General features: G+C 28.7%; 1 protein-coding gene across 1 annotated transcript in view; it reads right to left on the bottom strand.

The window, feature by feature from the left end:
- Nucleotides 1–27,095, bottom strand: part of LOC100199070 (argininosuccinate synthase) — an 83,149-nt gene that overhangs the window by 6,225 nt on the left and 49,829 nt on the right. The window contains exons 7-15 of the mRNA XM_065810712.1: nt 26,708–26,778; nt 19,134–19,164; nt 18,690–18,749; nt 16,828–16,858; nt 16,624–16,708; nt 16,376–16,440; nt 14,452–14,525; nt 10,452–10,509; nt 3,344–3,377 (exon numbers count right to left, since the gene is read on the bottom strand). Coding sequence (XP_065666784.1) covers nt 3,344–3,377; nt 10,452–10,509; nt 14,452–14,525; nt 16,376–16,440; nt 16,624–16,708; nt 16,828–16,858; nt 18,690–18,749; nt 19,134–19,164; nt 26,708–26,778 — 509 coding nt within the window. The remainder of the gene's footprint in view (nt 1–3,343; nt 3,378–10,451; nt 10,510–14,451; nt 14,526–16,375; nt 16,441–16,623; nt 16,709–16,827; nt 16,859–18,689; nt 18,750–19,133; nt 19,165–26,707; nt 26,779–27,095) is intronic.

Genomic DNA, 27,095 nt, shown 5'->3' with positions numbered 1-27,095 from the left:
TGGTATGACTGCACACTTTATTGAAATGCCTCTAAACAAATCTAGTTTGCTTTCACAAGCATCAGTATCCCTTACTTGCTGTCGATTTTATGGTAGTCACATATGACACAATTGCTGCAATGATTTCTCAAATTCATTGTCGATATGATCTTAACGTAGAAAAAATATCAGCAAATGTCACTGACAATGCGTCAAATTTTGGAAAAGCATTTAGAGAATTTTTTGAAGAGTCAACTACAAGTGCAGCAGCAACTAATGTAAGTGTGACAATCACACCTAATACTTTTGAAGAGCAAGAAGACATGGAAGAGGATGAAGTTAATGAGGATGAAATTGATGTAATTAATATTGGAGACATTCTTTCAGTTTCACCAGAACATAATGATGATGATGAGTCTATAGCAGAGAGTATTTCTTTGCCATCTCATGAAACATGTATCAGCCATTCACTGAATCTATTGGCAACTAATGATACTAAGAAGACATGATACAGACAGTAAATTTAATCATACCTACAGTGCAGGTCTAGCAAGATTTCAATATGGAATGCACCTCGACAAAGTAGTAAAACATCAGATGCTATGTCAAATATTACAGACAAAGCAATACTCTGTCTCGTGCCAACACGTTGGAATTCTCAGTACGATGCTATCAAGCGATTACTTGAAATAAGTGAAAAACTTAATGATATATGTCATGCATTGAGAAATTTAAAAAGCAAGAAATAGAAAGCCTGCAAGAATATGTCATGATAATAAAACCTGCTGCTACAACATTGGATACTTGGAGATAATATTTATTATGGTCATGTGTTTCCACATTGGCATAGCTTACAAGTGAAATTGGAAGCGTTTCAAAATTGCCAGTTCAAAATATACTAAATTATTTGCAGCAGCAATGTTAGCACAAATGAAAACTTGTTTTGAAAAGAAGTTGAGATTTGATGTAGGTAATTCATGGAGGATTGTTGCAGCAAATTGTGTAAGATAATAGTAAAAACACATGGAGGTTCTACAAGCGGTCTTCATACCCTTTTAAAAACAATTCATAAAGTCAATTTGTTAAAAAGAAGTATGTAGGTAGCCCCACTGTTTTAGATTCTTCAGAATTTTTGCAGACATCAAAACCTTCAATAACTATAAACAACTTTTTTAAAAGTGATAAAATGGATGATTCATTGCCAGCTGTTTTAGCTAGGATAAATGCGCGTGATGGTTTATCATTCAACATTTTTTGTACATCATATAATATCAGAAAAGGCTTAACAGACAGAGGCTTTTCTATCATACCAAAGGATCACAAAACAATTCACAAAATGGTATTGAATTACAGTAAAAATATACGAGACGAAGTAATTAAAGAATCATCGAGCAGAATTGCTAATGGAAACAGATTTTCTCTAACTTTCGATGAATGGACATCAATAAGAAATAGACGTTACATAATTATTATTGTCCACTCTGACAAAGAGTTTTGGAATCTAGGATTAATTCGTGCTTTTGGAAAAATTCCCGCAGAAAAATGTGTTGAGCTTGTCAACGATAGGTTAAGTGATTTTAAGCTTTCGATCAAGAATATTGTATGTATTACCACTGATGGCGCTGTAGTTATGACAAAGGTAGGCAGGTTAATCGAAGCACATCAGCAGCTATGTTTAGTGCATGGAATTCAGTTGGCTGTTATCGGCGTACTCTATAAAAAACCTAATAATGAGGATAGTCTGTACAATGAAAAAGATGCCAACATTACATCAGTTCCTACACCCAGATTTGAAAAAGAGCAGAATTCCACAGATGACGAGGAATTAATTGATGAAGATTATGAAAATGAAAATGGTTTACTCATAATCTCCACTGAAAACGATGATGATAATTCTTCTTTTCTGGTACATCAGCAAACGTTACCATTAATTCAAAAGGTTTGAAAAGTGGTCAAAATATTTCGTTCTTCGCCTACAAAAAATGACAAAGTCCTACAAAAATATGTAAAAGAAGAGTTCGGTAAAGAATTGTCTCTGGTTTTAGACTCAAAAACACGATGGAATAGTTTGGTGTCTATGATAGAACGTTTTGTCAAATTAAAAAGTTGCATCAAAAAGAGTCTAATAGATTTAAAATCACCTATTTTTTTTTCAGATGCAGAGTTTAAAATGTTGTTAAATATCCTTTCAGTTTTACTTCCTATCGAGCTTACAGTTGAAGCAATCTGCTGACAAGATGCAACTTTATTATCTGCAGATGCTGCTATTCAATTTATGATGTAATCAATAACTGGTCATCCATGTTCATTAAGTTATAATTTGAAAGCAGCTTTAAAAGTACATATTCTTGAAAGACGAACAGAAATTTCAAGCGTTTTGCAATATTTACACGATGCAGACTTCAATGAAAATCCGAGCGATGATGAAACCGATAGAGATTATGAATTATTTCCAATCATTACCAAAGCTGCAATCGCAAAAGTTATCGTTTCACAGATACAACGTCTGGGTGTAGCCAACTTGCATTATGAAGCTGCACCTTTAGCAACAACATCTACTTCAGCCAACAATATAATAGACACAAATATAATATTCAATGTCGATGATGATGAAATTGATCAAAGAAATGAAATTTCTCTGACTTTAAAAAAAAAGTTGGAGATAGCAATATCAAAAAATGCACCAGATTACCTAAGAGTGGAATTGACCGAAATAAAAAAGATCTCACACGCTCAATAAAAAAAGAAATTAACAATCTATGTTTTCTGAGATCTTATATCAACAACCAACTGCAGAAAAAGTAGAATCTTAAAAATTTATGTTTTCTTTCTTTTCTTATGATTAATAAAACTATTGATTATGATTAATAAAACTATTCTTATGATTAATAAAACTAACATTTTACTGAATTTTGTTTTTCTTTTTTTTATTCTTTAAATAAGTTAATATAGCATTTTTTAATTGCCAAACCATTTTTTAATTATATTATTCATTCATTTGTATTATTAAAGGAAATATAATAATACCGGTTTAATACCGGAATCCGGGGATTATAAATTTTCAATACCGAAATACCAGTATTTCATTTTTGGTCCGGTATTCGCAACCTTAAGAAAGGTAGATCTTTTATAATTTTTTTATTTAGAGATAAAAGTGTTTATAGAAAAAAAAGTTATTATTTTAAAGTTAGTGAATTTTTAAAATTTTGATGCAAAAATAGTTATTTATTTTGATAAACTTGTGACGTAATGCCCATTTTTACATTGCGCGAAACATCCTTGTAGTACAAAGGTGATGAATCAAATTAATTAAGTGGTGATAAAACTAAAAATTTTACAAAAATCTCAATTAAACATAACTTACCTAGTAAAATCACATTCAGGACTAAACCATAAACCTAAGATAAAATAATTTTCATTTTCTAAATAATAATAATAAAAAAATTAATCTAATTATGGTCAATTACCCACTTGCACTTTTCTACAAAAATACAAAATAAAAATATATAATTACTTATATAATATGGTTATGTTAATTTTTTAAAAAACCTATCATTTATATACTCAATTTTTATAGTCTATTTAATTGTTCATTATGATACAACTTTTTTGGTTTGTTTCATTTTCTTAAGTCTGGTCCGTGTCAACGTCACCGAAGTATTTCAATAATTAAAGGAAGTATCCAGAAGCATGCATAGGCTTCCAGAAGTTTCCAGAAAAAGCATCTGGAAGCATCCAGTAGCATCCAGAAGTATCCAGAAACATTCAGAAGCATCCAGACGCATCCAGAAGCATAGAAAAGAAGCATCGAAAAGAAGCATCTAGAATCTTCCAGAACAGGTTCACACAGGTTCATTTTACTATATAAGAGACATGTAAATCGACATGCAATTCAGTCAGTATATGGAAGTCAATTAGTCAGTATTATCAAGACAGTTTATCGAAGTGAGTTTTATCAAAGTGTTTTATCAAAAAACATCAATACAAGAAGTGAAATACAACAAGTGTTTCATTACATCAATACAGTCCACATCCAACCAAGACGCTGTGTTCCACAGAGCATTATTGTATCATAACAAGGTAAATGTAACACGGTAAGCCTTGAGATACGTGATTATTTATTTTTATTATTTTTATGACTTCAAGTGCATAAACGGCTCCCGACAGTCTTGGATTGGAACTAAGAAAGAAAATTATTGGCGATTACGTAAGTGGAATGTCAAAAAAAAAGTATTTGCGATAAATATCGCGTAAAAAAATGGACCGTATCAAGACTATGTTCCAAATATCGTTCTCCGGGTAAGTTGGCAGCAGATAACAAAGGTGGAAGACCGCGTTCCACCACTTCTAGAGAGGATTCTATGATTGTCAGATCCGTCAAGAAGGATCCCTGGATATCATCATTCGAGATACAAAAGCAATTAGAGCTGCCTGTATTGGACCAAACAATCAGACGACGTGCTGTTGAAGCCAGATTGTTTTCTCGACGCCCTGCAAAGAAACCGCTGATTTCACTAAAAAACCAGAGGAAAAGACTCCTCTTTGCTACATCTCATATTGACTGGAATGTGCAGAAATGGCGAACTGTCCTGTTCAGTGATGAATCGAAGTTCAACATCATTGGGAGCGATGGCATTTGCCGTGTATGTCGACCAGCCGGAAAACGCCTTGATTTACATTACTGCCATAAGACCGTGAAGCATGGCGGAGGCAATGTAATGGTCTGGGGGTGTTTTTCTGCTAACGGTCTAGGTCCAATACATCGAAACGATGGAATAATGGACTGTTTCATGTATAAAAATATCCTGAAAGATGTTATGTTACCTCATGCTGAATGGAATATGCCAATAAAATGGATTTTTCAGCAAGACAACGATTCAAAACACACTGCAAAAGTAGTCAAGCAGTGCTTTCAAGACAACCACCTATCGGTAATGGATTGGCCGCCTCAATCTCCGGATCTCAACCCTATCGAGAACCTGTGGGAGATCGTCAACCGCAGAATAATTCGTGAAGGTGTTCGTAATAAGGATCAACTGTTTGAACAAATCCAAAAAGCCTGGGCAGTGATTCCACAAAGTTTCATTGATCACCTGATCGAATCTATGCCTCGAAGATGCAAGGCATATATATATATATATATATATATATATATATATATATATATATATATATATATCCATCCTTAAAGCAGCACTTGAATATAATACTATTTCCATCAAATGCATACTATGCCAACAAGAAAAATTTGAAATAATTACACATGCGAACCAAGAATGATTATTAAACAAAAAATCGGAGTTGATTTCTAAATGCAGTCGTGAACATAAATTTCTCCTAAAAAAATATAACAACTTGAAAGATTGCAAATTATATGAATCAGGAAAGCAAGATGGAGAAAGCAAATTCCAAAGAACTGATGTTCAAGGAAAAAAACTAGACGAATAAGAGTTTTTGGAGTCACAGAAAAAAGATGAGACTTAATTGAATGATGAGTAACTTGGGAATGAATTTTAGTAGATGGCACAAGAGATGCTAACCCTTTAGAGCAGTGCCCATTATAGTATTTGAAGACAAGAGAAAGAGAAGCAACATTACGATGATGGGATAATGGTTGGAGGTTGGCTGCAAGAGCAGGTTCAACTATGTTTACAATGCATTTTTGCACCTAGTCTAAAAAAGAAATAGCATCGTTAGAAGATCTGCGTCAGATATAGCCACAGTATTCCATACAAGGACGGATTTGAGATTTATAGAGATAAAGAATAGAATCCAGAGTAAGAAAGTGTCAAGCTCGATAAAGAGATGCAACCTTAGTAGATGCTAATTTTGCAATGGATTTGATATATACTGTTTCCAAGATAGATTGAAAGTAAGAGTTAATTCTAGAAGATGGAGGGTAGATGACTCACCAATTACATCACCAATCATTATTGGAAGATTTAGATTGTTGCAATAACGATTGGCTGAAAAAAATTGAGTTTTATCTGAATTAAAGTTCACCAGCCACTGTGAGCCCCATGCTGTAGTGAGATCCTTTTCAAGCTTAAATGCCCCCTCCAAGCAATCAGATAGTGTTGGCTTCTTATCATGACAAGAATAAATGGTAGTGTCATCAGCGAGTAACGCCACTTTAGATGTGAGAATATCTGGAAGATCCTTAATGTAAATTAATAATATTTGTGATGAAATACGAAATAAAGATTTCATGACCTGAGAAGAGCGGGCTGGAAATTGCAGCAGCACAATGTGAGGAAAACCACGGAGAAAAGTAATGAAAAGAAAGGTAAATGATTCGGGTTGTCTTGAAAACGAGTTGGAAAGTTGACTATTTAGTTAGAGATTGAGAAAGACAAAAGATGCCTGCAGAGTCACTGACACTAGAGCCAAGCTATTCGGTATGATGAGCATTGAAGTCAAGTTGTGATCTTAGTGTTGATAACCATCAACATTAAAATCACAAGATGAGACAGCTGAACTCAAATTAGTCTCACAAAGAGCAAGTAGGTCTGGTAAACTTTGCAAGAGATAAGACTCAACAGAAGTAAAGTTACTTCGAAGACCATGAATATTAGTGAATAATAAATTTAGAGAACTTGGTGATGACAATGGTTTTTTGTGTTTTATAGTTTTTGGTACTTTATTCATTTTTAAATTTGTTAAAAAACTTTACTCAAAGCATAGATAGTACTCAGTATACTATTTAATAGCCCAAGCAATTGCCTCATTACTATTAATAAGCCTTAAGCTGTAACAAAGGGCTCCAAATGTGGTCGCGATAATCCACACTAAAAGTATGAACAGGGATACCATACATGCGCAACATGGCACTGTTAATACTCTGATATTTTTCAGCTGTTGATGGAATCAGCCTCTCTGAGAGCTACTACAGAATTCAGGAAACCTGACTACCAGGCGGCCTCAGAACCATAAAACTGAGTTTTAGAGCTGTACCCTCATTAGGAGATAATAGAATAAGTTGTCTAGTCACAAAAACAGAAACACAAGCAAAACCCATGCATTGAGTCAAGAAGATCCAGCATTCAACATCCTAAACTGGAAACAATTTATTAAAAATACATCTGCGCTATGAGATTATAATGATATTAATAAGAAAAATAAAGATCTATTTATGACATACCTGGATACACAAAGGAAAAATCTGAGAGATAGAAAAACAGTCAATAGGAAAAAAGCAAAGAAATTTTTAACAAAATTGCTAAAAGCACTAGTGTATGCAAAATGACTAAAATCAAAAGATACAACTAAATCCAACCCTACATTAATTGAACTAAGCAACAATGAATTGAGAGAGAAAAAAGGATACAAATCAATATACACCAGTCCAGATTTAACAGAAACATAAAGAAGTATTAGGATTTAAAAAAAAGAATCAAAACAAATTGTAAAAGACCTTGCTTTTAATAGGGCAGAGTAAAAACAAGCTTGCTAAAGTTAAAACTAAATTATAAGTACTAATTTAACAACACCACTTTAGCTACCAAATAAAAGCAGATTCTTAAATTGTTGAATTGAAAAAAGTTAAAATGTTGAAGCATTATGCATTTATAACTGCTTCTTAAGAAAATCGACTCTATAAATCTAAGGTAGTTGGAGGTGTAGGTAGGCATGTACTGACATATACCATAGCTGTTGTTAAAACATGGTTTAAAAACATCACATTTGTAAATGTAGATGGCTACAGCCTAAAAAAAAAAGAAAACAGAAATGATGTGGAAAGGGTGTGAGGTAGTGGTCTATATTTTCTTGTGAGGTAGTGGTCTATATTTTGTTGAAAAATCATTTAAAGAGCTAAAGCAACGCTAAAGCATTGCTTTAGCTCTTTGCATTGAGGTAGTGTTTTGTTAGTAATGCTGGTTTTAAAATTGAGCAATCTTTTTTCTATTTTTGAATTGATCAGACTTAGTTAAAAGCATTTGCATTATTGATCCAACATTTGTTCTTGGTAACATAAATGTCTTCTTTTTTAATCATTAATTATATGAAACAAATTTCACAATTTCTATCTAGCAATATCTACTTGAAACAAAAATCACAAAATGTACAATGTAATTATGTAGCATGTATTCAATTCATTCCAGTGCATAGTCTATTTTAATATAAAGAATTTAGCTCCTATTTGATTAAAAACAACATCACTTAAAGTTCCAAACAACATCATTTGAAGTTCCAAACTTCTGAACATTATCAGCTCAAAAACTGATGTCTTTTTCTTTTAACATCTTTAGTAAATAATCAATTAAGATCAAGTATAACTGTTTAAAAACTGTTCTAAGAAATTATTGCCCAGTTTCATTAACTTCAATTTTGTTGAAAACTTTGTAGAACTTTATAGACTTTATAGCAAACACTGCTTACAACATGGGTTAGTTTTAAATAAGTCTAATTATCTAATTCATAATTTAATTGCCAATATTTTAATGATGTTAGATTTTGCTATAATCACATATAATTAATTTGCCAAAAACTGGAAGCATGTGGTTTTGATAGTCTGATTAAATAGAAGGCAAAGAGTTTTCATGACAAGATTATCTAAGTTTATAATTTTATTGGTCATTTTCTTCTGGTTTTCTCTATCTCTTTGGTAAAACAAATTTTATTTATTATTTAAAATCATTTTATTATTTAAAATTAATTCAACATTTACTACATCTTTAAACATATCTAAACATCTTTAAACATACACACATTTAAACATAAATCATTTTATTATTTAAAATTAATTTAAAATTTACATTATTTATAAATAATGTTACATTATTTATATTACAAGTTTGACTTTCAATTTGTGTCAGTCTACTAACTTAATCAGCCATAATTAATTCTGTGAGATCAAAATATAATTTTTTATAAAACTAGCCAATAATTGATCAGCCTTATTTTGAGTTCTAATGTACCAAAGCCTAAAAGCTGAAGCTTCTGCTAAAGCTAATTTGCCGAAGCAAAAGCTTTTATATTTATGCAGCTAAAGTCTGCTATCTTGCGTATAACTATCTAACTATATTACTAATTTTTAACAAACAATATTCCTACCCAGCCCGCATTTGGTCCTAAAAAGATGCCCATTAACAATTAATTAATTACACTTAACTATTTTAACTACACTTTGACATTTCTTTATGCATTTCTTATAACTTATATTTATATATTGAATATTCTAATTTGAACTTTGAATCCATTGAACTTAACATTTGGGCACTCACCACTAAAGTTTGAAATTAGATTTTTAACTTTAAATAAAATACAAAACCCTTTGCTAATTAATAGTGTTTAGTAATTACTAATTAGTAAATAAATAAATGTATGGATTCTGGAACTTGATTCCCTTCATCGCATGAATTTAATCAAACCTAAAAAACTATAAAATTATAAACTATACATTAATTTGAATTTTAAAGTATAGTAAAATTACTTAGTACAAATTAGTGAATTTAATAATAGTAATAAAAGATATTAGTCTATTACTAATTAAATAAGAATTATTCAATGAAATTATAATTTTAAAATGGAATTTGTTCTCCATGCTCAGCTAAAAGCCTGTTTCTTTTAGCTTCAAATTACAGATATAAAAAAGACCCTCAGTCAAGTGAATTTAAAGTTAAACAAAGCAAAAAAAAATTAGATATGTTATAAACCTATTAAACATATTACTCATGTAGATGGTTAGTAAGTGAGTGGTGTTGATGCTAAAACTAATTGGATCTTGAAAATTGCTCCATCGTGGATGCCCTCAGTGAAAGGGTGCATCAGGGTTATCAATACAAGTTTATCATTACAAGTATTTTAATAACCACATATTTTAAAAAACCTTATTTTCAATATTAATTTTTTTTACTGGTCAACCTTGATCAGCAAGAATCCATTTTTTGAGGTCAAAAAATAAATTCTTGCCGTTTATTTGTTCTTGCTCTTTGTTTTCTACGCTGAATAATAATATTGCATTTAATCTCTTTAAACTATTAAGACTAAGGCTAACTATTTAATAAACAATTGCTTAAACTTGCTGTTTTTAATTGTTGTGAGCCATTCAACAGTTGCACAACAAATTTGTTTTACAATGGAAACTAGTGTAAGTTATGCAACTTAACGTTGGTTATATAATGAATTTACAATTTACAAGTTACAAAGCAATTGTTGTTGAAATAGAAACAAATTGGTTCCCAGGTTTCTGCAAAAGTTGCCGTACAACAAAATTTACAACTATTTTACATTATTTCTACAAATATTGAAAAACAAGCCTAAGTAATTTTAATTACCAAAAACTAATTTGCTGCAGCTGATGATTCAGCAAACATTACCCCAAGCTTCAACCGAAGCCTGAATTTTTAGTACATCCTTAATTTCAAGCACTGTTAATAATCAAGCTTCAGTTTTTTTAAAGAAAAAACTTATAGAAAAATCAACTAAAATATACTACTGTTCAACAGTCTTAAACAAAAAAAGGATATTACCATTATAAATTTGCTCAGAAAACTGATTGCTAAGGTAAGATTTCAACTTTCTCAATTCCTACACAAAATTCAATAAAGCATCAATAAAGTACTTCAATATATGTATATATTTATATATTTTTTTAACAAATATGTATATATTTATTTTTTTAAACTAATAACAAGGCTGAAAGCAACCACTATAAGCAAAGAATTACCAGAAAACAAAAAGTATTGTTAAAGAGCAAGAAAACTGTTGACAAAAGACTAAAAAAACTGTAAGTTATGAGTCAGGAGAACATTAAGATGAGAGAGAGTTCCATAGCATTAATATGAGAAAAATGAAACTAGATGAATGAAATTTTTTGGAGCATAAAGTGACAGTTACAGTAAAAGGATACAACTTTGCTGAATGATGAGTCAAGCAAAAATGAGTTTTGGTTGATGGAACTTGAGATTTGTTGAAAAAAGAAAGAGAAGCAACCTTATGGTAAAAGGATAATGGCTCAATCTTGGTAGACAGAGGCCCAACAACATCTACAATATGCCTTTGGATCTTGTCTAGAGGAGAAAGGGCATCATTAGAAGAACCAGATGAAATATGACAACAGCATTCAACAGTAAAGGGGTAAAGAGATTTGTAGAGGTAATAATTGAATCAGGAGTAAGATAATCGTGTCTGATGTGGTTATTGCTTTTCAATAGCACAAACAACAGACTCAAAGCAGTTTTCTTCAATTTGGTCTTAAATTGGTTTTGTAAGATAAGGGATTCTACAATAAGCTAACTTGTCTTAAGTAAATCTGGATTGCTAGTGAAAGCATCAGAAATGCTATTTACCTTCACTGAATTTAGCCAGATACTGCAGGCAAGACTACACACTTTGCTTTTAGAGCTATTATAAGTTGATGGCAAGAAAAGAAATGGCAAGCACGATAAAGAGAGACAACTCTAGTAGATGCTAACTTTGCAAATAATTTTATATTTTTTTCATTTAAGATTTCCATTAAAGGTCAGAAGTGAGTGACAATCTGAGAACACCTAATCTTGCTGCAACCTTAATGCACAATAAAATTTTTCAGTTAACAAGTTAGCTGTAGAACAAGAGGATCAAAACTGTAAATTGAGAGTAAACTGCTTGTTGGACTTATGTTATTAAACTCAAGATGAGATTTTAGAAATTGTTTAACTAAAGACTCAAAAGCTTTGCTAATAATATAAATATAATACATTGTAAATAATAGCTATTTGATGACAGTTAGAGGAGTCAGAATTTTTTTCAGAGTTTTTAAAAACTGGAACCAAAGATGTTATTTTCTAACAGGCAGGAAAAACAAAATCTCAATTACATTTTACGATTTTTTAACTACATGTTGGGTTTCTCAATTACATTTTACAACTTCTTAATTACATGTTGTGCTTCTTAATTATATTAAGATTAATTAATCTTTAAACTACATGTTGTATTTGTCTATAGATAGTTTATAGATATATCGTCTGCGCCACAAGTGGAGTTTAACAAGATGAGTTTGTGTAAGAAATAACTTTAACAACAATAGCTGAAGTGATTTAGATGTCTAACAATGGATTAAGCTGTTTCTCTGGAATGACAGAAAGAAAGATTTAACAGTTGAATAAGAAAAAAAGTTCTTGCAAATAGTTATTTCTTATCCTTGGGATAAGATTAAACCAATGTATTAGAGATGGAATGTTTGACCTTTGTTAATGACACTGCTGATTTTCTGAAAGTCTCTAGAACCTAACTTCTAAGATAATACGATAAACTCAGAATAATGGAGCGCCAGGTAGCACCTTTTAACATTGATTTCTTGTAATAGTATAAAGAGGTTTGTTTTCAAGAGAACTGTTCTTGTGAAAAATTTGAAGAAAATTACAATTAGAAACAGCAGATGCACAAGATGCTGAAAACCATGGGGTAAATGAAGCTTGACTTAAAACCGTTAAAAGGAATAAAAGCTTTCATACCCGCCCTGAGATTCAGGAGATGAGGTAGGATGCACAACTATCAGCAGAGAAACAAAAGACATCTGCCCAAGGACTACCATAAAGAAAATCACAAAAAGAATTGTAGCTTTATGATAGTAGTAAGTAGTGTGATGATAGAGTCTAAAGAAGAAGTACAAGATAAAAGATTTATAGAGATCATGGTCTGAATAGCCTAAAGAACAAGGAAAAACTGAACACAAGCTATGGTCAGAGACAAAACATCAATCATGGAGTAAAGGTAAGTGATTGTCTGAAGGTAAGGTTTGTCTGGACAACGAGTCAAAAAGTTAACTATCTGACAAAGAGATTAAAAAATACAAGAATTATTAGCATTAGTGCTAACATTTATTGCATTAGCGGTCAGTGGTGCTAAAGCCAAGTCATTTAAGGTAACATAACATAACAAAAAGAGTGTAGTCTTGAGAAGGAGAACGATAAAGAATAAAGAGAACGATAAAGAATAAAGAGAAAGATGATTCAATAAAGAGATGTTAAACGGAAGCACAAAAGAATGGTCAGAGGATTCAAGCCTGATTTTATGACAAATCAGTGAATTGATGCATAGGTATATGCCCAGGCCAATTGTGACAATTAGAGTCTTTAATAATAATTTTAAATTAAAGAATAATAGCCATCAACACTGAGAAAATATAATATAAAATATAATAGCCGAGTTTAAATCTTACAAATAGTAAGTCTGATAAATTTTGCAGGAGGTAATATTCAACTGATGAAAAGTTACTTTGAAGACCACAAGTATTTGTAAAAGATGTATTGAAACAAGTGGTGGTGATGATTTTTTATGTTTAATATTTTTAGGTAGATTAGTCATGTTTTAATTAGAAACATTAAACTCAATTTTAGAGATCTATCCGTTCATGGAGGCACAAGCCAAATTTCACGAGTCAAGAAGACCTAGCATTCATCATACTAGACAGGAAATAATGTAACAATAGTTAACATCATTGTCAGCCTTGATATGATGAAAGGCTGGTCAATATAATTTTTTTGCTAGCCACTAAAGCCTTTGCCTAATAGGCTTTCTATAAAACAAGGCGCTTGGTCGAGTAAAAGTAAAAGCAAAGAGTATTTTAAGTTAGTGAGTGATTTACATCAGAGATCATGCAATATATATATATATATATATTTTCCCTTAAATTTTGTAAATTATTTGAATTCTGAACACAAATTACATACTAATAACAACAAAAGTTTTAATTATTCTAATAAACAGGCTTTATAGTTTTTGCTAAGATGGTAATAAAAAAATGGTAATAAAAAGATGGTAATAAAAAAATGGTAATAGCAAAATTATCAAAATAAACACAAGCAAAGTTGTACAAAAACAATAAAACAACAATAAAAAGAACTTTTATGTATTTCTGATCTTTTCAGTGAGGTCTTAAATTCTGACATAACATATCATAAGTACTTAAATTTTGACAGTGATCTTACAGTGAGTACTTCAATTCTGACATATCTTGATTGGTAAAAAACCTTTTCTCGCTGAGTAGTAAAGCCCTTTAACTAATATCAACAATCAGAGAGAGAGAGAGAGAGAGAGAGAGAGAGAGAGAGAGAGAGAGAGAGAGAGAGAGAGATAACAATTAAAGAATTAAATAAAAAAATTTACATGTGGTTGTTAAAAAATTTAGTTTGTTTGGAAAAAGTCAAAGGAAAAATTTAATAGCAATAATAGAATATATATCGGAACACTTTACCATTAAACCACAACCTATTAAGCTGAAAGCCATTAAACCAATCCATTAAATCACAATTTTTTAATAAGAATTCTCAAAAAGATGAAAAATAAAAACTTATTAAATAAGTTTGGGTTTTCAAAAAAAATTTTAATCTCTTCTTATCAAAACCAAATTAATGTATACATCAGCTGTTAACTAGTTGATGATCTATATAATATTAAAAAAAACAAAAAAAGTATACTGAACTCAGTTATTTTTTAACTTTAATCAATACCTTACAAATCGGTCAACAAATACCAAAAAAATATTACCCTGTCCATGGTTAAGGCTTCAATGTCCAAATGAGCTTGTCGTAATATTTCTCCTCCAGGTGTTTCATAAATGCCTAATATTAATAATATTTACCATAATTAAATAAGTAATAATACTAAAAATTTCATTTTTTCCAAGATAGCAAGAGTGAATTTTGGTTAACTTTTTCTTTCCTCTAATTTTTTTATTAACTGTTATTATTAGATTTAGTAAAGTGCTTTAAAATAATTTTTAAAAGCTAATCTTTTAAACATGTTAAATATCAATAAAATGATACATCATTTTATAATTATATCAACAATTCAAATTTTGCAGTTAATATTTTTTAAAGCAACCACAAGAAAAACAATACTCTCACAGAAACATTTAAAAAAATAAAAAGATATGCCTTTCTCTTTATCTGTAATTAAAATAATTTACTTAAACAAAATCCAATCATTGTAAAAATTGTTGTAATTTACTTAAACAAATTTCAATCATTGTAAAAATTGATGTAATTTACTTAAACAAATTCCAATCATTGTAAAAATTGATGTAATTTACTTAAACAATTCCAATCATTGTAAAAATTGATGTAATTTACTTAAACAAATTTCAATCATTGTAAAAATGTATGTAATTTACTTAAACAAATTTCAATCATTGTAAAAATTGATGTAATTTACTTAAACAAATTCCAATCATTGTAAAAATTGATGTAATTTACTTAAACAATTCCAATCATTGTAAAAATTGATGTAATTTACTTAAACAAATTTCAATCATTTTAAAAATTGATGTAATTTACTTAAACAAATTTTAATCATTGTAAAAATCTTTTATAAAAAGTTAAACAAACAGTTTAATAGATTTGTTTAAAAGAGAACAATTTTTAAAATATAAATTTAGTATAAATTATTAGTAACATTTATATTATATTTATATATTATTTTTATTACTTTAATCTTTATTCAAGCTACTTTGAAAAAACATAAAACTTAGAGAAAACATCAGAAAAGAAAAAATTAGAAAAGTCAATATCAAAGTAGAAAAACTTTGAGAAAACATCAGAAAAAAAAATTTAGAGAAGACAATATCAGAGAAGAAAAACTTAGACAAGACAATATCAGAGAAGAAAAACTTAGAGAAGACAATATCAGAGAAGAAAAACTTAGACAAGACAATATTAGAGAAGACAATATCAGAGAAGAAAAACTTAGACAAGACAATATTAGAGAAGAAAATGTTAGAATTTAAATTTTGAAGAGATACATTGTTAGATTTTCATGATTTAAAAATGGAATTAGGATAACAATTTTAAGTAGTTGTTTCAATTGTCATCATTTTATTGTTTATTTTGTTGAATTCTCACGCTTTAATAATAAACTTAGACAGGCTTAGCCATTAATTAAAAAATAATATTACACGCTGATTGCTACTACTTCCCCCCCTTCCAACCCCCCTCCCTCACATACTGTATTGGGTTAAATTTTTCCATATTAGGTTAAAATTGTTACAAATATAAAAATAAAATTAGTTGAAATTTTAAAAACTCTTTTAAAATAATGGCAAAAAACAATAACCAAATAAATAATTACCCTGAAAAAAAAACAAAAAAATAGATTAAACCAAAGTTTACCCTGGTGGCCTTAGGAGAATACAACGCATTGTTAATGTTCAACTATAAGTGTTAATAATTATACATATATTGCATTATTATACAACATAGTGTTATTTAAGAATTATATTAACATTTATATTATTAAACAATATTCTAATTTCATCTTCTGTTTATCTTCCTACACACACACACACACACACACACACACACACACACACACACACACACACACACACACACACACACGCACACACACACACACACACACACACACACACACACACAAAAGCAAACAATTGAGAAATATAAAACTTAATGAAGACCTCTAGACTTGATACCAATCATTCTATTTTCAACTATGTCAATTCGACCAACACCATGGAAACCACTAAAATAGATTGTTAAAAATATTTTAATCTTTTTTAGATAAGAATATTAATATCCTTAAACATTTTCTTTTTTCATTTTTTTTAATCAAATTTCACATTCAAACAAATACAAAATTTAAACAAATTTTAAACACAATTCTCTCACACATTATAACAAGAACATTTAAAATGATTAATATTACCCAATTTTGTTGAGATATAAATAAATTTCTAAAGGGTTTGTATAGCATTCACAATCTTTTAAGTTTTTAACTGATATTGGTTTCCCTAAAAAGAATTGCCGTGTTATTACATTTCATTTCATATTTGTTTAATTAAGTTCCTGAAGTATTAAGCTTAAAAAATATAAGAAAAATAATTAATTAAAATAATTAAATGATGATTACCATTCTTAAATTGAATTTCAATTTTGTCAGGCTAAATAAAAAAATAAAACTTTGATAACAAAACACTGTAATAATATATTATTAGGCTATAGAAAATGATACTAGGATAAATTAAATACAAACCTACTACAGGTGTCAGTTTAAAAAAAAATAATTTGATTTGATACACCAAACTTATTGGATAGACACCTAACTCAATAGATAAACTTTGAATGAAGCAGATTATGCAAAAGATAAAAAAAACTTTTTTCATCATATTTTTAAAGATATTATTTTCTGTTATTATATGTGAATATTTTTATTGCATTAAACTCACTAACTATACTAATATCTTTTTTATAAATATGCAAATTTGTAACAAGTGTGTATGTTAGATATGACTAAATTATAACTAGAATACAAAATTAGATTTATAATATATATATATATATATATATATATATATATATATATATATATATATATATATATATATAATAATAATAATAATAATAATAATAATAATAATAAAATATAAGATAACAAAAATTTCTGATAATTAGGTAACATCATCACAACAAAATTGATGATAACTTATCATTTTATTAGTAGTATCCTAACAACAGTGTGGTTATGCATAGCAACAACTACTTTTCAGCCTATGCATGGCTACTAGAATAGACTATTTTGATTTTTGGACATTTTTAAAACAGAATGGTACAAGAGCATATGATAAATACAATAGTATTTATCATTACTTTCATTTCATTACCATTACCACAATTAGTTTGTCGATGAAAGAAAATATTCTTTTAAAATTTAAATGAAGCATTTATTTTAACCTTTTGGTTGTGTACTATTGTTAATTTAATTTATCAGTATGATTGCTAACTTAGTGTGAATAAAGTGTTAATAATTATTTGGTACATGCTTTACTTGAGTTACATAACATAAATTTGATTCCAATGTTTTTAATTTAAGTAGCTCTTTGTTTGTGATTATCCATACACTTTTTATTTATTTTTTGGGATTGGGAGGGGAGAGGGAGAGGACCACTACAATCAAGAAAATTTATGTTCTTGATTGTAGTGGACCCCCTACAATCAAAAAAATGATTGATAAACTTTTTTTGTTATTGTTAAGAGAGCTTAACTCTTAAAAAATAAGGCTGCTGCACAGTCAAATGGGTTGAGCACAGTAAATAGTAGCCATGGACAATGTGGGGGTTGAGCTTCTTGTTTACAAAACAGGCGTTTTACCACTACATTAAAAGCTAATTTTAGTGCTAATATACTAACTTTATACTACTTTATTTCAACCATTATTAAAGCTTCTTGTAAGAAATATGCTTAGGAATCTGGCAAAAATATAGAAAATAAAAGTATAGAAAACCCAAATAACTTTTACTTTTTATGACAGATCAGGGTGCTATTATAGTATAATAGTAATAATAACTTCATAAGAAGTATATATTATAGTTCTTATAAACTGCATGTGCCCAAAAATAGAATTTCGAAAGGTTACCCTATCTTAGACCCATACTTGCACATGAATATTTTTTTACATAGTCATAAGTCCAAGTAGCTATAAAAATCCTACAGAAAATATGTGATGGTAATAGGTTTGGATATTATTCCTTAATATCAAGCAAAAATGCACTGTTTTATGATTTTGAAGAATCATTTCTAGACAACCAAAATATATGAAAATAAATACAATTTGAAAACATCATTTTCAAGCCATGCTATATTTTAACTTCTCAGATGATAGCTCTTAAATCAAAATTTGAAATTGTAAAATTGTTGCTTGTTAAAAATAATTTTTTAATAAATAATTATTGTACTTTAAACCTAATAATCTTAAGAATTATTTCTTAATCTTACCTCATTTGGAGATTCCTCAGGATTTGTTGACATCAGATAAATATTGGGTGGTCCTTCTACCTAAAAAAGGGATTTTTAAACTAATAATTTGTTAATAAACAATTTTTCACACAATGGAAGCAATAGTTAATCTCAATAATGTTAATAATAAACACTAATATCCAATTATGATATTAACTTAAAAATTAATTAAAAGTTAATTTGATAGCTGCAAATTTTTTTAAAATAATATTTAGTTTTTGAATTATAAATAAAAAAAAATTCAAAAAAAAAATAAAAATAAATTTACAATCCAAAATTTTCAATTTGTATATTTTTATTTGTTTATGATAAAAAAAATAAAAAATAATGTTTTGATTGACTGTATTAAAAAACTAAATGTAAAAATTTTTAAAAAAAGTTGATAAAAATTTATTAAATCATAAAATTAAAAAATAATCTTACATTTGGATCTTCAAGAATACCTGATTCATAACTAAATATGTATATATATATATATATATATATATATATATATATATATATATATATATATATATATATATATGTATATATATATATATATATATATATATATATATATATATATATATATATATATATATATATATGTATATATGTATATATATATATATATATATATATATATATATATGTATATATATATATATATATATATATATATATATATATATATATATATATATATATATATATATATATATATATATATATATATATATATATATATATATAGGGGTAGAGCGATATTCATAACAAAAAAAAAGTTTAAACTCAAATTGCCTGAGGTACGAATTGTTGCATATTATTAAGAACAAGAAAGTAAATTTTTTTTCTCTAGTTTTCATGACTTCTTCAGGTTCCTCCAGAGTATTGAATCTTAGAAAAACATAGATTTATTTAATTTTCATATTCTTCCAAGTTTAATATTGTTTTGGTACTATTTAATTTCTCAGAAAAGTGACTTCTAAACATATAATTTATTATGGAACATGAAATAAAATAAACACTTTTAACAAAAAAAAGACAGAAAGTACAAGACAAATTTGTTAAAAATGGTCTTAACTTTCACAACTTATGTTGTTAATGTTGCTGAAATCAAAAACAGATCATTTATTAAAACTTAAATATGGTCAAGGTCCTTATCATGATCATCTATTGACCCACTAATCATCTAATTTATGCTTGTTAGTCCTTGCTTTCGGCAATTTTTTAAGACTTTACTTTTGTAATTGCTACTTTTTTCATTTTTACTTTTATTTTTGAAAAATGTTGACATAAAATAAGTTACTGTTTAATTTTGTTGATTATTAAGAAATTGTGGGTAAAATCGGATGTAATAATACAATAATGTTCAGAAACTAGAACAATGTGTTCCTCTGTAACATATTTTCTCTAATACTTTTTTATTCTGCTGAAATGTCAAATCCTTCTTTCTATCAAAAAAAATAAAAAATAGTCCTTGAACTTCAATACAATTCTTTCTTGCACATTTTTGAAGTTCTAACCTTTTTTTCTCTCGTTCTTTTCTTATTTTACATCGATCAATTATTTTTAATGAATTTTCTTTTTTTATGATTTGAAAATCCTTTAGAATAGCATTAACTAATAATGAAGCGGATCGATCTGAAACCCCAATTTGATCACATGCTAGATCTAGATTACACAAATTCTATTTTTTTCCAGAAGGACAAGTATAGTAAGATTCTGATGATGTCTTGGGATCAGAAGTTTTAATTCCAAACATTTCTTTGAATATATTATCTGAGTTTACAAAAGATGTCGCTTCTGCAATTTCTATTTTGCATGTAGATTGAAAAGGATATATTTTCTTTTTCCAACTATACTGCCTGCATAAAAAAAGTTTTCCAGTTATTTTTTATCAACATTACCAATTACCATTTCCATACTGTTCATTGATCAACAAGAAAATATCTTTCCAAATAGGAACTTTAAATTTACAATGACAGTCAATAAAGTATTTACATTTGCAGGTACATATATCAAACAGTGTTATTTCACTTTTTTTTTCTAAATATTGTCACCTTGTCTTGTAACTTATTAAGATTTTTTTAAATAGACTTATTGCCTTGGGGCTCTTGGTTGAGTAAAGGCTAGAGATAGTGTCTCAACAAAAATACTTATCTTGGGCAGATGTTAAATCCATCCGGCTATTGTTTTGAAAAAGGCCTCCAAGGCAAAGATTTAAAGGGTAAACAGATTTATATGTTGACCAGCCTCGCACCCCTTCTTCATCTATTAGGCTGGCACAGATGTATTTTTAATACATTGTTTCCAGTTTAGGATGTTAAATGCTGGATCATCTTGACTCAATGCGTGGGTTTTGCTTGTGTCTCTGTTTTTATGACTAGGCAACTCATTCTATTATCTCCTAATGAGGGTACAGCTCTAAAACTCAGTTTTATGGTTTTGAGACCGGCTGGTAGTCAGGTTTCCCGAACTCTGTGGTAGCTCTTAATAAGGCTGATTCCATCATCAGCTGAAAAATATCAGTGCCATGTTGCTCATGGATAGTGTCCCTGTTCATACTTTTGGTATGCATTGTCAAGGCCACATTTGAAGTTCTTTGTTACGCCTTAGGGTTTATTAATAGTAATGAGGCAATTGCTTGGGCTATTAAGCAGTGTATTGAGTACTATCTATGCTTTAAGTCAAATTCTTTAACAAATTTAAAAACGAATAGAGTACCAAAAACTATAAAACACAAAAAACCATCGTCACCACCAAGTTCTCTAAATCTATCATTCACTAATATTCGTGGTCTTCAAAGTAACTTTTCTTCTGTTGAATCTTATCTCTTGCAAAGTTCACCAGACCTATTTGCTCTTTGTGAGACTAATTTGAGTTCAGTTGTCTCATCTTGTGATCTTAGCGTTGATGGTTATCTTCCTTTAATTCGTAAAGACTCCAATAGTCACATGCTTCGTCTGGGCATTTACATTCATAAGAATTCACCCATTTGTCAGGAAACTAGGTTTGAATCCACAAACAATTCTTTTATGTGCTTTCGTTTAGCACCACTTCACTCTATCGCTTTTCTCTTTGTTCTATATCACTCTTCTTCATCTCAAGACTGCACTCTTTTTGATGTTATTTCTGATCAAATTGACTAAGCCCTCTCTCTTTATCCATCAGCCAATAACCAAGATATATAGTTGTTGTTGGTGACTTTAATGCTCATCACACTGAATGGCTTGGCTCTAATGTCAGTGTCTCTGCTGGCGTTAAAGCTCTCAACTTTTGCCTTTCTCATATAGTCAACTTTCCAGACAACCTGAATCATTTACCTTCTTTACTTGACTTATGTCTAGATTCTGATCCTAGTCAGTGCTCAGTTTCTTCACATTAACCCTTAGGTGCTTCTGATTACGGTTTGATCTCTCTAAAACTATCATCTCATTCTTCTTGAATCTAATAACTTACTTTCTGATCATATAGATTTCGATTTTCTTGTTCTACAGCTGATTAGCTAGCAGTAATAACCGATAGGTTTTATCGTCGTTAGATAAAGGTGGAGAGGTTAAGGCCATTGCTCTTAACATTTCTAAAGCTTTTGAGCTTTCTTCTTATGGTGTATCTGGTAACATCTTTAAGATTATTGAATCCTTCCTTTCTAATTGTAGTATAAAAGTTTTCCTTGATGAACAGCACTCTTCTTCATATTCTGTAACTTCGGGGTTCCTTAAGGTTCTATCCTTTGTCCTATACTCCTATTAGTTTACATTAACAATCTTCCAGATATCCTCACATCTAAGGTGGCTTTGTTTGCTGATGATACTACCATTTATTCTTGTCATGATAAGAAGTCAACACTCTCTGATTATTTGGAGGGGGCATTTGAGCTTGAAAAGGATCTAACTTCTGCTACATCATGGGGCTCACAGTGGCTGGTGAACTTTAATACAGATAAAACTCAATTTTATTCAGCCAATTGATATCGCAATAATTTAGATCTTCCTATATTCATGAACAGTAATGTACTCAATGATTTATCTACCCTTCATCTTCTAGGATTTACTCTTACTTATATCAAACCATATATCAAATCCGTTGCAAAATTAGCATCTGCTAATGTTGCATCTCTTTATCGAGATCGACACTTTCTTACTCCGGATTCTATTCTCTATTTCTATAAATCTCAAATCCGGCCTTGTATGTAATAATGTTGCCATATCTGGGGCAGATCTTCTAATGATGCCCTTTCTCTTTTACACAAGGTGTAAAAACACATTGTAAACATAGTTGGACCTGCTCTTGCAGCCAACCTCCAACCGTTATCACATCGACGTAATGTTGCTTCTCTTTCTCTTTTCTACAAATACTATAATAGGAACTGCTCTAAAGGGCTAGTGTCTATTGTTCCATCTACTAAAACTCATTCTTGTGTTACTCGTCATTCAATTTAGTCTCATCCTTTTTCTGTGACTGTTCCTAAATGTTCTAAAATCTCTTATTCCTCTAGTTTTTTTCCTCGAACATCAGTTCCTTGGTATTCACTTCCTTCATGTTGCTTTCCTAATTCATATAACTTGCAATCTTTTAAGTAGTCTGTCAATTGTTATCTTGCTCTATAGCCTTCATCTTTTCTCTTCCAGTAACTTTCAACTCTAATTAGTGGTTGCTTGCAGCCTTGTTGGAAGCAAAGATGTTTTTTTTAAAAAAAAAAAGCTAAACACTTTGCAAAACGATTCCTTACGAGATTTAGGCATCTCTTCCTGATATTGATATTTGACTTGCGCACACATGTCTTTACAATAGATTACTTTTTTAGTCTATTTTGGGCAAAAATGTCATTTTTGAATCAAAAGAAGAACCTAAAGAACTCATCTATTTTCTATTTAGAAAAAAAAGAGTAAGGTTAAAAAAGTAATTATTTTACTATTAGACATCCATTCATACCTCAGGCTAATCTAATTTGAAAAATTTTTGAAATCACTCCACTCTAAAATATATATATATATATATATATATATATATATATATATATATATATATATATATATATATATATATATATATATATATATATGTATATATATATATATATATATATATATATATATATATATATATATATATATATATATATATATATACATTTATATATATATATATATAAATATTTATATATATATATATATATATTATATATATATATATATATATATATATACACGTAAGTGTATATGAATAAGGAAAATATCTTTATATTATCATGTTTAATATTGTATACACAAAAGTATGTTCAATATCTATTGAACATACTTTTGTGTATACAATATTTATCTAAACTATAGCTATATAGTATATATTTTACTGTTACCTGCAGTACCAGGAATTAGCTAAATGCTAATGTTTATAATATAATTTAATATTGCAACTCTGAGTTTCATGTGTTATCACAATCAGTAAAGGTTTAATTTTGCTACAATTTGTTTAGTGGATGTTATGGTTTATATTTGTATTTTGGATTGTTACGAGACAGAAATTGATTAGTAGTTAGGTTAATAATATTATTAATTTGTTTTTAGTTTGCTAATAGTTGCGAAATAGTTATATGTTTAATGTTGTTTAAAATATTCGATTATGTGATAATGTGCATTATTTATATTTAAAAAAAATATAATATTAATATAAATATATATATAATATTATAAAATATATTACAATAGCTGTGTATGTGAGTTATTTATTAGTTAGCCTAGAGATATGAAGTAGATTAATATCGTCGTTGGCCAGGTAACAAATAACTAACAAATTATATTATAATTTGTTAGTTATTTGTTTTTTACTCTTACTTTTAAAACCTCATTTCATTGAAATATATAGTTTTTTCAGTCTCCTGTAAAATTTTGCTTTTTACACAAGTGAGATATTACCTGGCCAACGACGATATAGTTATTTTTAGTTGTTAGTTAGATTTGTAGCAAGCTTTGTAATTTTTTAATAAAAATTTATTTTCGTGGTGGCACTTTGATATAATTTCGGTTCTTTTATTTAGCAGTTCCTCAGGTTTCAGATATGATATAATTTCTCATAAAGGCATAGCAGACACCTTTTGGAAATATTTGAGTAGGGTAAAGACTTGAGAATAGACCATGTAAGTATAGGGGTTTTATTAGAATTGTTTTTCAAATCCCAGACATAGTCTGGGATATGAATAATAATTGTTATATGTATTTAAATTGGCACTCTTTTAAATTTTTTTTTTTGCAACAACCATGCCTTTTAAGAAACATTGCAGTTTATTATGCACTTAATTTTTTTTTTATAAAAATGACTTTATGTTTTTCATTTTAGTTACGACGTTAATTACACTTTTGATAAAAAATTATACTTTTGGAGAGCCGTAAATTGCTCCTGTAAACCTTTTCAGGGGAGTGTGGCCGAGAATATATATCTTTTTATTTCAAGGTGTGTTTTAGTGATGAATCGGTTTTTGAGATTTTGGATGACAAATGCCAATATGTTTTTTTTCTCCGCAGTCAAGGAGAAGAGTTCTTACCACAATGCCTGATCAAGATTATTAAGCATCCAGCTTCAATAATGGTGTGGTCCATGATGTCAGTAACATATATGTATGTATGTATGTATGTATGTATGTATGTATGTATGTATGTATGTATGTATGTATGTATGTATGTATGTATGTATGTATGTATATACATATATATACATAGATACATATATACTTTTTTTTACAAAAGAAAAATACAAAGTGAAAAAAATGATCAAAACAATAAAAATATTAAAATTAATGGATATGATAATCTATATAATAATGCTGAACTTGATAGTAGTAGTAGTGCCCATTCCTGTGTGTTTGACATGGAACTCTTGGCAGTCATTGCAACTGGGATAATGACAAAAAAGAGATGCAGCACTTTTTTTTATAAGAAAATGTGAATGTATGTATTTTATAAAAAAATGTGAAAATGTATGCAAATATCTAACTTATATAAAATTCAAGTTATGTAATATTAGAACATATATCAAACTTTACAGTTTTACTTTTACTTGAAAATTGCATTGTGGCAAAATTTACTTAATTTTGATTTATAGCATTTATTTGCTGTTTTATAAAGTCTTTTGTTTATTAAATAGTGTTACAACCTTTATCAAGCAATACTCCTTAGTGGCCAAAGTGGTTAGGTAACAACATTTCTGAGGTGCGTTGCCGTAATTCATATCCTTACACTTACACACTTTTTATTCTTTTTCAATTTTTTAAAATACAAAATAAAACGTTTTTGAAGTTCTACAGATATTATATACTATAACAAACAAAAGGAAGAGACATTTAAAAAAGCTTAAAATTTCTAAAAACATCAAAACACCGGGAGAAATTTGTTGTGCATATGTAATGAATGAGATACTTATGTTAATAATGTACTCAGGTAATTGGCCCTAATAAGCTGCAGATGGTCAGAAAAAAAATTATGGCTTGAAACTTAATCAAGAAAAAATTTAATAAGTCCATCCTGCTACTCCAGAAGATGCTGTTTTGGGGGCAAAAAAATAAAATTGCCTGTAGCTAGAAAAAACTTTAAAATTTTATTTTAACAGTTAAAAGTATTTTTTGCTACTTTTTTTTTGCTATAAATATATACACCAAGATTGAAATCATTAAAAAGTTATTACACTTAGAGGAGGATTTGAACCCTCCAAAACATTAAAGACAGCACATTAAACCACTGAGCTATCAAAGATATATGTTTAGGAGAAAAACAAACCATTTTATAAATCTCTTATGTGCTCTAAATATGGGGAAAAGGTGCGCATGTAATTTTTTTTTTGCTCTGGAAGCAATTTTTTAGAACTAATTTCTTTGTTAGACTCCTATGAAACTGAGCCCCAAACATAGAAATAACACATTTCTCAACAATTTAACAAAATAAGTCTAATGAAAAAAAAATTATACCAAATAAAATATTAAAAAACATAGAAGCAACAAAAGAGTTTAAAATTCTAAAAACCTTATATGCATTATATTAGCATCCATACTCCATGGATTTTCTTTTGTAATAGGCAATGGAATGTCATGCAACTAAATAAAAAATTATATAACATAACATTTAAAACTGATTTTCAAAGTAAATCAATAGAAATAATAAATTACAATTACTTTCGCTTTTATGTTTCAAAGTAGAACAAAAATAGGTAATCTTATAGTTAAGTGAAAATAATTCCATTTTTGCACTCTCATTTGTAAAGACTTTAAAAACATAAAATATTTATTATAAGTTTTTTAATTATTATTGTAAATATTTTTTATGATTAACAATAACTATTATTATTATAAATATACAAATAATCATTAAAAATAATTTTTATCATATATTAATATTTTATTGATATGCATTT

Source organism: Hydra vulgaris, chromosome 11, assembly GCF_038396675.1.
Source record: "Hydra vulgaris chromosome 11, alternate assembly HydraT2T_AEP".
Taxonomy (NCBI): Eukaryota; Metazoa; Cnidaria; class Hydrozoa; order Anthoathecata; family Hydridae; genus Hydra; species Hydra vulgaris.
The sequence above is the reverse complement of the archived record's forward strand: the minus strand, read 5'-3'. Positions and strand labels throughout refer to the sequence as shown.